Source organism: Podarcis pityusensis (assembly GCF_964106645.2).
Source record: "Podarcis pityusensis genome assembly, chromosome: 7".
In the NCBI taxonomy this organism is placed as follows: Eukaryota; Metazoa; Chordata; class Lepidosauria; order Squamata; family Lacertidae; genus Podarcis; species Podarcis pityusensis.
This window is the reverse complement of record NC_138031.1, coordinates 80,490,074-80,502,806: the sequence shown is the minus strand read 5'-3', so window position 1 is coordinate 80,502,806 and position 12,733 is coordinate 80,490,074. Positions and strand designations below refer to the sequence as shown.

Sequence of the window (12,733 nt, the reverse complement as noted above, 5' to 3'; positions counted from 1 at the left end):
GCGAGGCATTCGTCTTGCGAGGTACCACTGTAGCTTTCTGTCTAATCAAGATATGGAGGGACCAGGGCAACTACCTGATGGAATAACTGCATATCCTTAGGAAGGTGATATGTCATGGAACTCAAGATGGCAGATGTGGACCCCTCCCCTCATTCTATTCTCACAACCAGCATGAGAGAGGCAGATTATGCTGAGAGATGCAGTGACTGGTGCAAAGCCACCCTATAAGCGTCACCCGAGTCTCACCAGTCTTAGTCCAACAGTGTAACCACTAAAACCACGCTGGCTCTCAACTTACGCTTTAAGAATCATGGGCACAATCCAGTGAGCAACCATGTCCTTTTGCTGTTCCAGTTCAGTTCAGTGGGGCTTGTGCAGGAGAATTTCCCAGTGCAGAAGTGAATTTAATAGTCCTACAAAAATTATATGCAGATAACAGACCCATAATGAGTCAATGTGCTTACCTTAGGAACAAAGACTAAGCAGAGCGTAATAGTACTACAAAATATAATGACTAGTGCCACAATGCAGAATTGAACATTGGGCTGGTCCCGTGTGAGAAAGGAAACAGCAGCTCCAATAATGCACATGATGCCCACATTGTAAACACTCATGCCAATGTATTTACTGTCGTTCAGAGCAGGAATGCTCACATTTCGAGTCTCCCAAGCCAAAAAGCAACCAAATAGCTGAAATTAGAAAGAGAAAAGGAAGTGATGATTGTTAACACAATAAGCACAGTGATAGGCTTGCATACCAGACATCAAAAGAGTTCTGTTTCTATTTCTATCTGCATTCTGCTTTAAGCAGCTTATGTTGACAAATGCAAGACAGGGCGAGATTCAGGCAAAGTTAAGCACATTTAACTTCCACCGAGTGATCCCATACTCTACCTCTCATTGAAATAACTGAAACTATTTAGCTCTGGCTGGCTTTAGCCCACTAGTATTTAATTTAATGGGGGGGGGGTTGCTTGTGAGGTATATAATTACATGATCCACCCCCTAAGCACTTGGGCATGAATTACAGGTGTGATATTGAGTGATGTGGGTGCAAGCGTGGGGCACATAAACTACCACATCTCCTGGGTCTTCTCTTACAGCTAGGAGAGATGATATGGGAGATAAACTTGTTTGGTATTGGTAAAAATACTTAATTATGATAAATGGTTAAAAGGCTCATTTATTTTAAATGAATTGCACTTGCTACTTTAAATATACTGGGGCATTTGTATTAAGCTAGAGCTATTTAAAATATTTATCAATCAGCTTTTTTTTTGCTATTAAGCCATAAGAACATGGCATCAACTCTCAGAGGTTACAGCCTACTTCTTCAACTGGCTGCAGGGCACTTAAAAGGCTGCCATAATTTCAAAACAGACACCAACCCACGCTTATCAATGACACGGGAGAGTATGGAATACGTGATGATAAATGGCTCACTCAACTCAGTCTTTCTCATGAGGGAGGAGTCTGTAGTCTCTATCTACATTACCATTACAACTTTGGGTTTTAATTTCATTTGAGCAAAATAGCAAACTAACATTTTAGCCATTTTAGGTAAAGGTGAAGGGACCCCTGACCATTAGGTCCAGTCGTGGCCGACTCTGGGGTTGCTTTATTGGCCAAGGAAGCCGGCGTACAGCTTCTGGGTCATGTGGCCAGCATGACTAAGCCACTTCTGGCGAACCAGAGCAGCGCACAGAAATGCCGTTTACCTCCCACCGGAGTGGTACCTATTTATCTACTTGCACTCTGAGGTGCTTTCCAACTGCTAGGTTGGCAGGAGCAGGGACCGAGTAACGGGAGCTCACCTTGTCGTGGGGATTCGAACCGCTGACCTTCTGATTGGCAAGCCCTAGGCTCTGTGGTTTAACTCACAGCGCCACCCTTTTAGCCATTTTAGGACAACATAAATAAAACTGAAAGTGTCCCAGTAGGCTTCGTGGCCAAGTGGGGATTCTCATTTAGGTCTCCCCACTCCCTAGTCCGTCATTCTATCATGACACCATACTGGCTCTGAGCTACACTTATCATTAGACTTACCATGAGTAGGCCTTTGTAAGCATAAACAATGCCAAGCCAAATGGTCATGTGAGTGTTTTCACAGTGCTCCAAAATGGGAAGAATAGAAATATCTCGGCCTGCAGGATCAGGCTGCAAGTAAAGAGAAGAGAAGAGAAGAGAAGAAAGGATTTTATCCCTGAGCTTATATACATGAAAAATGAATATTGTAGTCAGGCCAGAGACTGCTGGAGGCAGAAATCTAGGAGGTGGGGTGAGGAGAGAATGCTAATGAACTGGAAGCAGGTTCTTAGGCCCATGCTACACTGCTCAAGTAAAATACCACACTGAACGGTACATCCGTCAGTCATCCGTTGTCATAAATTATATTGTAAAATAAAATATTAGAAGGTCCTCAATGCAGCAATATTATTTAGCATTTATAAGACACTTTTACAACATTCATAGCACTTCATAGACATTATCCAACAATTCGTACAAGACCCTTGCAAAGTTGGTTTATATTGTTATCCTCTTTTTACAGGTTGGGGTGGTCTGAGAGTGACGGCGGGTGCTTTGCCTAAGGGATCATGGTATAGATGGACTTTCTGATGCATAACCCAATTTATAAATTACTATTCTGTACCAGGCATGCAAAGAAGTAAGGGGAATTTGCCAGTGGTTTTTGTATAATGTATTTGTTGTTTTGCAACATTTTAAACCGAAAAGTTTAGAAGATGTTGGCTTCACCAGTACAAAAATCTGGACATTATATTGCATTGGAACGGACATAAAACAAATTAAACTGCAGCTATGAATGTATTAAGCATGATATGATTAATTGCAAGTTTTAATAGGTTTATAATCATGAGTTATGGATGATAAGTTTTCTGATGAAAAGTTAAAATTATGATAAATTTTCTGGTGAAAAGATAAAATTATGATGAATTTTCTGATGAAAAGATATCATTAGCTGCACACCACCAACTCTTCTTTTGTACATTTTGATATTGTTAGAATTAACACCCAGCAGAAAGATGATGATATATTTGAACACCGGCTATTCTTTTAATACACTGCAAGTAATATGCCCTTTGTGTTTTCTCCTTCAAAACTTAAGGATCTCTTAGCCTCTGCTGAAGATGAAGCTTCGTAAGCTCTTCGGGAACTTGATAGCATCTCTGACACGGGCAGCAGTTTCTGGATACTGTGTTCAGCAGCTCTGCATGGGAGTGAATTCATGTTAGGCTGTCATTCCCAGCTTACTCCAATTACTTCCAAATCTGCTGAGGCTTTTAGCTGTCAGCCCCTTGGGATTTCTCACAGCCCCCCACTCGCCGTTAGGCTACCTCAAACTTTCTTTTGTAAATGATTTCCAGATTTTGTGCTTCAAAGCGTTCACATTTCCCGGTTGCCCAATTTCCCCACTTCTTTTTATTTCGGTCCTGGAGGTTCTGCTGAATATGATTAGAAGGGACCAGATGGTTAAAGGTATACAGGTCGGAACTAAACACTATAAATTGAGAGCATTTGCAGATGACTTAGTATTGACGTTACAGGAGCCAGAACCTAGTACAAAAAGGGTTTTAGAACTGATTCAAGAATTTGGTCAAGTGGCAGGATTTAAATTGAACAAGTCAAAAACCAAGGTTTTAGAGAAAAATTTAACACCGTTTGAAAGAGAGAGGTTTCAGAATGAGACAGGTTTAACAGTGGTTAAGAAAGTTAAATACTTGGGGATTAACATGACAGCAAAAAATGGGAATTTATTTAAAGATAACTATGAAAAATGTTGGTCAGAAGTGAAAAAAGATTTAGAAATTTGGTCAAATTTGAAGCTTTCACTGCTAGGCCGTATTGCTGCGATAAAGATGAATGTATTGCCCAGAATGTTGTTTTTGTTTCAAACCTTGCAGATTGTGGACAAAATGGATTGTTTCAAGAGGTGGCAGAAAGATATTTCTAAATTTGTCTGGCAGGGCAAGAAACCCAGAATAAAATTTAAAATATTAACGGATGCAAAGGAAAGAGGTGGATTTGCCCTGCCAGACCTTAAACTGTACTATGAATCAGCAGCCTTTTGCTGGTTGAAAGAATGGCTACTTCTTGAAAACACTGACATTTTGGATCTAGAAGGTTTTAATAATGTATTTGGATGGCATGCATATTTATGGTATGATAAGGTCAAAGCACATAAAGCATTTAAAAACCACATTGTCAGGAAAGCGCTGTTTAATGTTTGGATAAGATATAAGGATTTGTTAGAAAATAAAACCCCAAGGTGGCTGTCACCGATGGAAGCGAAAGCCTTGAAAAAGGTCAATATGGAGGTCAAATGGCCGAAATATTGGGAAATTTTGGAACAAGACGGAGATAGACTGAAATTGCAGAGTTTTGAAAAACTAAAAAACAAAGTGCGAGACTGGCTTCATTATTATCAAATAATGGAGGTATTTAAATTGGACAGGAAAATTGGCTTCCAGGTGGAAAGATCCAAATTAGAAACAGAATTGTTAGAACCCAATACTAAGAATTTGTCAAGAATGTATAACTTGCTGCTGAAATGGAATACTCAAGATGAAACGGTAAAATCGGCTATGATTAAATGGGCACAGGACGTTGGTCATAACATTATGTTTGCTGACTGGGAACAGTTATGGACCACAGGTATGAAATTTACGGCATGTAATGCCTTAAGAGAGAATATTATGAAAATGATATACAGGTGGTACATAACCCCAGTCAAGCTTGCGAAAATCTATCACTTGCCCGATAACAAATGTTGGAAATGTAAAGAAATTGAAGGTACATTTTTTCACCTTTGGTGGACGTGCCCAAAGATTAAGGCTTTCTGGGAAATGATATATAATGAATTAAAAAAGGTATTTAAGTATACCTTCCCTAAGAAACCAGAGGCCTTTCTCCTGGGCATAGTGGGCCAAATGGTGTTAAAAAAGGATAGAACTTTCTTTATGTATGCAACAACAGCAGCAAGAATACTCATCGCAAAGTATTGGAAGACACAAGAACTTCCCACGCTGGAGGAATGGCAGATGAAACTTATGGACTATATGGAATTGGCGGAAATGACTTGCAGAATCCGTGACCAGGGAGAAGAGTCGATGGAGGAAGACTGGAAGAAATTCAAAGACTATCTTCAGAAACACTGCAAAATTAAGGAATGTTAGAGTGATGTTGGACTGAAAATAAGTGGTTTCCAGCTGCATAGGTTAAAGTTAAGGATAGATTAAGATTAAAGATTAAGATTAAAGAAGTTTAAAGAAATGGAAATTTGATTTTAAAAGGGAAAACTTTAAAGTTACAGGATATTAAGATCAAGGATTAGGTTTAAAAGAGTTGAAGTTATATATTTTAACATTTTATTAAATTAAAGATTGGGATTAAAAAAGTGGAAAAGAAACTGCTGGATAAATAAATGTGGATTGGAATACAAAAGAGGGAGGTATGAGGAAGTCCAGAAAATAAGTAATTTAAAATTGGTAATGGAAAAGAGAGTTCGTTATTAATTGTTTTGTGTTTATATTGTTAAGTTTTGTATTGTTTTTTGTGTGTGTTGTTTTTCTTTTTTGTTTGTTTAAAAACTTAATAAAAAATATTTAAAAAAAACCAAAGCGTTCACATTTCCCATCCTGTACAACAATTCTCACAAGCTAGTCAGGGGAAATAGCATCTCCTGCTTCTAGATGCCAAGAACATTACACTGAAGTTTGGGGCAATGCTGGAGGGAAGTACATTAGAAAATGCAGTCCACTCTCAGTGCCCACCACTCAGACTAAGCTAATAAAAGAAGCGTATGAGAGAGTGAGGAAAGCTTACAGAGGTGCCCAAATGCCCAAGGCACAGAACGGACAAGGCCAGGGTCGCTACTTTTAATATTCCTGCACTTGTGCCTTTAATAGTAGCATCACAGAGATATTTCCCCCCTCCCCACGGATGGAAATAAAGGATGGGGAAAAGCTTCAATGGCTTATCCCCCCCCCCCGGCCCCGCCACATTAGCTTGCAGTGAAAAGCACAACTTGTACATCAAGTCCTATTCTCCCTGCCCCCCCCCCCCGATTAAGGGTTACTAATTGTTGCAATCCAGAGAACTTTGAATCTCAAATGGATGTAGGCAAAGATAGAAGTCCTAAGGACTTTAGCAGGTCAGATACAGTAATAGCAATATATCTTACTGTAGTCAGACAATTGAAGGTTAAAAATGAGTTATCTGGGTTGCAACCTGGGACTGCTGTCGTTCCTCAAACTACTGGATTTCAGCACTGAATTCCACCATTGTTCATTTTCCCAGGAAGACTTTGCTCTTTTTTGCTAATCTAAACTGCCAAAACATGAACTTTGGGTTTTCACATTTACACTGCTCCAGCAAAGCCTTAAAACATTAAATACCTTGCAGTTGTCAGTTTCCCAAAGGAAATCCACTTTGCTCAGAACTTTCAAATCCTCATTGCTAAGAAATATTTTTAGCCACCAGCATTCATCCTCATCCAACAGGGAATCCTGTCCTGTAATACTGAGTTAACGGAAACCATCCTGCAATGATTTCTGATGGGATAAACAAGTATGTACAGTACTTAGACCAAATATGTATTCATCTACCAGGGTGGAGATGGCTTCTTTGGCAGGAGTTTCAGAAACCTTCAAATGCAGAACATGTGGCAAACTCCATTTTAACTTCTTAAATAACGACGAGCTCAAACCTGGTGCAGCTTTTCACTTGGCTGACCTAGATATTTCACATCAAAAAAAGACGGCTGCGAAAAAGCTTAGGGGATCCAACTCATGTTTTTAAAACATCCTAGTAAGAAAGTGTAACGTCATCTACAAGTGCTGCGAAACATGCTTCCAAAACAAAATTCTATACAAGCCACCTCACGTCAGCAATAGTCACACATTATTTATCCTGGAAACATGCCTTCCCTTTCCATTTGTGTCTCTGCTCAAACAGCTTCATAAAGGGACGCATTTTTTGTTGTACTTACTGAGTTTTAAAGATGAGACAATGCTGTTAGAGCTATTTATAGAGTCATCTCTTGTGGATGCACATTTTCCCCATTGCTGCCGCTAACCAAGAAAATTTCTCAGCAAAATATATCCATAATTTATTATTTTCTCTTGTGTGGGCTTTTCTTTAAAAAGACACTGACTTTTATAAGCATGACGGATCTGGGCACAAGTGGTTACTTGATTCTGCACTGCTGGTATAACAATCCCAACTTTACCCCGTAGTTATTGAAAACGACATAAAATTCCATCTAATTCCTTATGTTTTGTAATGATGAAAGTGGGTGGCATGTTTTGCTGGAACTCCTGCAACATTCTGCTCAATGCCAGTTCATTCCTACCCAGAGGGCAGGTTTCTACTCCAGCCGCCTCTTCTTTGCCCATCCTGTCTCGCCACCTGAGGCGAAATGGGAATTGACAACTCCTGGCCCATCAACCTGTGTCCCACTTCTGTTGCCACACCCTGTCTCTCGCCAAACTTGGTGTGAGCTGGGGCACTCCTCAAAGTTTTGCAGACTGGCTTCCTCTCAGGGGCAGGGAAGATGAATGGCAACTCCAAAGCGCTGGAATGCCTCCCTCTTGGCAGCAGAAGTGGTGGGACTGGTGTGCTTCACCCCATGTCATGAGCTCTGCCTCTTTAGATCATGGGATCATGCCATTCTTAATTAAAGAAAGGAAGTTCTCTATTTTGGGGTCCCTCTTGCGGTGGAACAAAATCCTGCTCTCCCACCCAAGACCAATATTTTAATTTTCCCAACTGAACTTCATGAAACAAGTTCAATGGGAAAATTAAGAGTAGTATACCCCTGAACACATACAAGCCAGTCCTGGATGGATGCTTTGACCATGTGTGCATTCAGGGAGGAGTAGGAACTCAATAGGCAAAGTGGGATGTACAACAAAACATTGCCGTGTGTCCTGTTGATATACAAAGCCCTGAGCCACTTGGGTCTAGGATACCATAAGGACCACCTAAGCAAGGTGGTGAGCCCACTCAAGAAGTAGCAGACAAAACCTGAGCCCCCCTCCCCCAAATTTTGAGCTGATGGCTACACAGATGATGCCTTGAAGGACTTCAATTATTGGTAAGCAACTTGTCTTTTCCCCCCTTAAAGTCTTTAGCTCATTTGCCGTAACCAGGGCAGCCCAGAATCCTAACAATACAATAAAAAGTTGTCATACATAAAAAGCAACTGAAGCCTCTATGAAACTGATGTCATGGGCTGGTACCACAGAAGTCAGTACAGTGCACCCTGAGAACCTGACAGAAAGAACCTGTTAAGTATGGCAAACAAGCTCTGTGTTACCTGCAAATTTGTAAAATACAGTATTTCACTCGTATCACTGGCAAAACCAGTTTTTGGCATAACACCTAGAAATAGCCTCCTGCCAATCTGACAGTGAATCACTAATGAGTAATCAGCTGGAGATGACTTTTCGACTGTTTGGGCAATCCCCCAACAGTAATTCTGCCTAGCTCCTAATACGCTATTGTGCTTCTAAGCATAACAACTGCTATTCCATCAAATGCCTTGCTGAAATCAAGATGTATTACACAGACTTTGTCTCCCAGCTCTCCGCTGTGTTATTAAGCAAGGGATGTGCCTCTCTCAAATTGATTCATGATCTGTTCTAGCCACTTGAAGGGTGCTGACAAGCTGCTGGCTGGCCTTTAGTACGATGGAATTACCTTATTCACACCCTTGAAAAATATAATTCTGTTTGCCCTTCTCTGGTCCTCCGGGGCTTTGCCTGTTTTTTTTTCTATGCATCTGAAGACGAGGTTATTTATTTAATATCTCCAACTAGAATTTCATTCAGCCAGGGCCTTCCCTATTTAAAAGCAATTAAGGTTTTCCCCTCAAGCTACTACATTTCTGTTCCGATGGCCAACCCTTCTTCGAGTCTCATTAACATTCGATACATTTACCATCAAGTCCCAATTTGCCTTCTCAAATGAAGGATGAAAGCATAGAATCATAGACTCATAGAGTTGGAAGAGACCACAAGGGCCATCGAGTCCAACCCCCTGCCAAGCAGGAAACACCATCAGAGCACTCCTGACATATGGCTGTCAAGCCTCTGCTTAAAGACCTCCAAAGAAGGAGACTCCACCACACTCCTTGGCAGCAAATTCCACTGTCCAACAGCTCTTACTGTCAGGAAGTTCTTCCTAATGTTTAGGTGGAATCTTCTTTCTTGTAGTTTGCATCCATTGCTCCGTGTCCGCTTCTCTGGAGTAGCAGAAAGCAACCTTTCTCCCTCCTCTATGTGACATCCTTTTATATATTTGAACATGGCTATCATATCACCCCTTAACCTCCTCTTCTCCAGGCTAAATATGCCCAGCTCCCTTAGCCGTTCCTCATAAGGCATCGTTTCCAGGCCTTTGACCATTTTGGTTGCCCTCCTCTGGACACGTTCCAGTTTGTCAGTGTCCTTCTTGAACTGTGGTGCCCAGACCTGGACACAGTACTCCAGGTGAGGTCTGACCAGAGCAGAATACAGTGGCACTATTACTTCCCTTGATCTAGATGCTATACTCCTATTGATGCAGCCCAGAATTGCATTGGCTTTTTTAGCTGCCGCGTCACACTGTTGGCTCATGTCAAGTTTGTGGTCAACCAAGACTCCTAGATCCTTTTCACATGTACTGCTCTCAAGCCAGGTGTCACCCATCTTGTATTTGTGCCTCTCATTTTTTTTGCCCAAGTGCAATACTTTACATTTCTCCCTGTTAAAATTCATCTTGTTTGTTTTTGCCCAGTTCTCTAATCTGTCAAGGTTGTTTTGAAGTGTGATCCTGTCCTCTGGGGTGTTAGCCACCCCTCCCAGTTTGGTGTCATCTGCAAATTTGATCAGGATGCCCTTGAGTCCATCATCCAAGTCGTCGATAAAGATGTTGAATAAGACCGGGCCCAAGACAGAACCCTGTGGCACCCCACTAGTCACTCTTCTCCAGGATGAAGAGGAACCATTGATGAGCACCCTTTGGGTTCGGTCAGTCAGCCAGTTACAAATCCACTGAGTGGTAGCATAGTCAAGACCGCATTTTACCAGCTTCTTTACAAGAATATCATGGGGCACCTTGTCAAATGCCTTGCTGAAATCAAGGTAGGCTACATCCACTGCGTTCCCTTCATCTACCAGGCTTGTAATTCTATCAAAAAACGAGATCAGGTTAGTCTGACATGACTTATTTTTCAGAAATCCATGCTGACTATTGGTGATCACAGCAGTCCTTTCTAGGTGCTCACAGACTGTTTGCTTAATGATCTGCTCCAGAATCTTCCCTGGTATTGATGTCAGACTGACTGGGCGGTAATTATTTGGGTCCTCTCTTTCCCCCTTTTTGAAAACAGGGACAACATTTGCCCTCCTCCAGTCTGCCGGGACTTCGCCTGTTCTCCAGGAATTCTCAAAGATGACTGCCAGTGGTTCTGAGATCACATCTGCCAGTTCTTTTAATACTCTTGGATGCAGTTCATCTGGCCCTGGAGACTTGAATACATCTAAACTAGCCAAGTATTCTTGTACTATTCTGCTTTCTTATCGTGGACCAACAACTACTTTCTCACCATCCCATTTGGCATTTGGAGTAGCATTTGCAGAGGCCTGTTAAGTGAGGGAGTTGCAAGGACTGTGGAAACTGTAGCCGAGGATGAGGTTCAATAAGAATAAGACAAGGCTCAACTATTCACCAGGGGATTTTTTTCTAATACCCCCTCTTCCTCCAAGAAACTCAAACCAACATACATAGTACCCTGCCTCCCTGCACACACCAATTATACTCTCACAACAACCCTGTGGGAGGTAGGTTTAAGCTTAGAAACTACGACTAGCCTAATAATGTCACAAACTCTTTGTGGCATCTGCAGTTCGGCAGAACATTCTTCTTCCCAGGCTGAGAGGAAAAATGAGGAAAACAGGTTATTTATTGGGACAGAGTGACTTTTGCAGCTGTTATTAAAGCTGCAAAACAATGAAGCACGGGACAGAGTGAGGGAGAAATTTCTGGAACAACAATGGGATATCAGCTCCCCCCAAGGCATGATGGATAACAGCAACAACCGGGAAAAGATAGACATAACATTTTAGAAGGAAACACCACAGACAGAATAATTGCCACACGCAGGAAGAACAAGGATATAGTTTGAGTGCCTCACTTGTAGATTTATAAATGATTTAATGTGTCAACACAAATAGAAGTTATTAACATTGCAGTTGTTGTATAAGGGATTATTATGATGACCAGAATGTCATTGAAATTAATAGGATTTTGGAATGTAAAAATAAAGAAAACCATCAATTCTAGCACACCTTATCTAAATTATATAGTTTGGTATTTGAATGATTGGTATTAGTAATTGTATTATAAATTGGCATTGTTATAATGAGGCTATTATTGGATTGTAATTGAAAACTAATAAAAAATATTATCAAATTCTTTATGGCTGCATAGATGGTGCCAGGCAGGCGGTGAGGAGAGCAAGTGGCCCTTAGGCAAGTCCCTCATTACTGATTAGCAGACTCGGAGCTTGTCCACACCTGAGTTTAAATGCGTATTTGATGCTGTTTGGGCTCTCATTTGAGTAGTGTCTCCCTCAAGCAGCCCCCATCCTGCTAGTTTCCCCAGTAAATTTGCATCTCTCTGACCCAGAGATAACATAGCATTTTGAAAAATGCAACTCCAAGCCAAGCTTGAAACAGTATATGCATTGCCTTGGGGTTTTGTGTTGTTGTTGTTTTGGAGATGGATCAAACATCCATTTCTGCTACCCACCTCCACTTTCCTAGAGTTGACCCTTTCCCACTGGGACCTAGTCTTCCAGTGCAAAGAGTAAGGCCATCTTTGTGCTTGTCCTAACAGGAAAATACACATTTGGGCTGATTTGCAGAGCTTAGGGCAGTATTCTCTAACCTAGTGCCCTCCAGATGTTTCTGACTACAGCGTAAGTATCATAGCCAAAGAAATTGTTTCCAAATAAAGCAGCGTGCACTGAACCCCCAAATCTGCTCCAGAAAATTACCCAACCCTTTGCAATAGATTTTGGAGGAACAGGAGGCCCTGTTGTGTGACTGGAAGTTCAGTCACACAAAGTTGTATGTCACCCAGTGACAAATATTCTTATGCATAGCTTTTTGGCCTTCCCCTATATGTCATAAGAACCTCTGACTTGTTTCAAGAGTAAACTATGAAGTATTTGATTGGTATGTAGAAAAAACCTCACACAAAAAACCACTGGTAGTTTGATTTTCCTAGGGCTTTTAAATTTTATATATTAATTTCAGTGGAGCTTTGATTTTTGTTAATGTGAATTTCCCTGTTGCAAACTCAGTATAAAATGGTATTTCAGAAATATCTCAGAAGCGGAATAAAGCAGGTAGTTTAGCCTCTAGTATTTCACTCAGATCAGTGAATCCTTTATGCAGCATTTTCCTTAAATAATTTAGCTCCCCCCCCCCCCCCAGCAGATGTCATACCACATTCCCTTTAACATAGTTTTACCGGACATATTTTCACACTGACTGACTACACATAACTCTGTCATATGAAGGAGAATATTCCTAAAGCCACTCTCTGTTCAGACCCACCATTCTTTAAAAAAAGAAATAAAAGTCTAACCTAGAATGAGGCAGTTTCTTATGTTCCAGTGTTTGCTAAACGAACAACACAGAGAACAAGGGACGGGAATTACGCTCTGC

The 12,733-nt window shown here is 41.1% G+C and overlaps 1 protein-coding gene across 1 annotated transcript in view; it reads right to left on the bottom strand.

Annotated features, from left to right (window-relative positions):
• Nucleotides 1–12,733, bottom strand: part of GABBR2 (gamma-aminobutyric acid type B receptor subunit 2) — a 305,881-nt gene that overhangs the window by 16,500 nt on the left and 276,648 nt on the right. The window contains exons 14-15 of the mRNA XM_081014706.1: nucleotides 2,046–2,156; nucleotides 465–689 (exon numbers count right to left, since the gene is read on the bottom strand). Coding sequence (XP_080870832.1) covers nucleotides 465–689; nucleotides 2,046–2,156 — 336 coding nt within the window. The remainder of the gene's footprint in view (nucleotides 1–464; nucleotides 690–2,045; nucleotides 2,157–12,733) is intronic.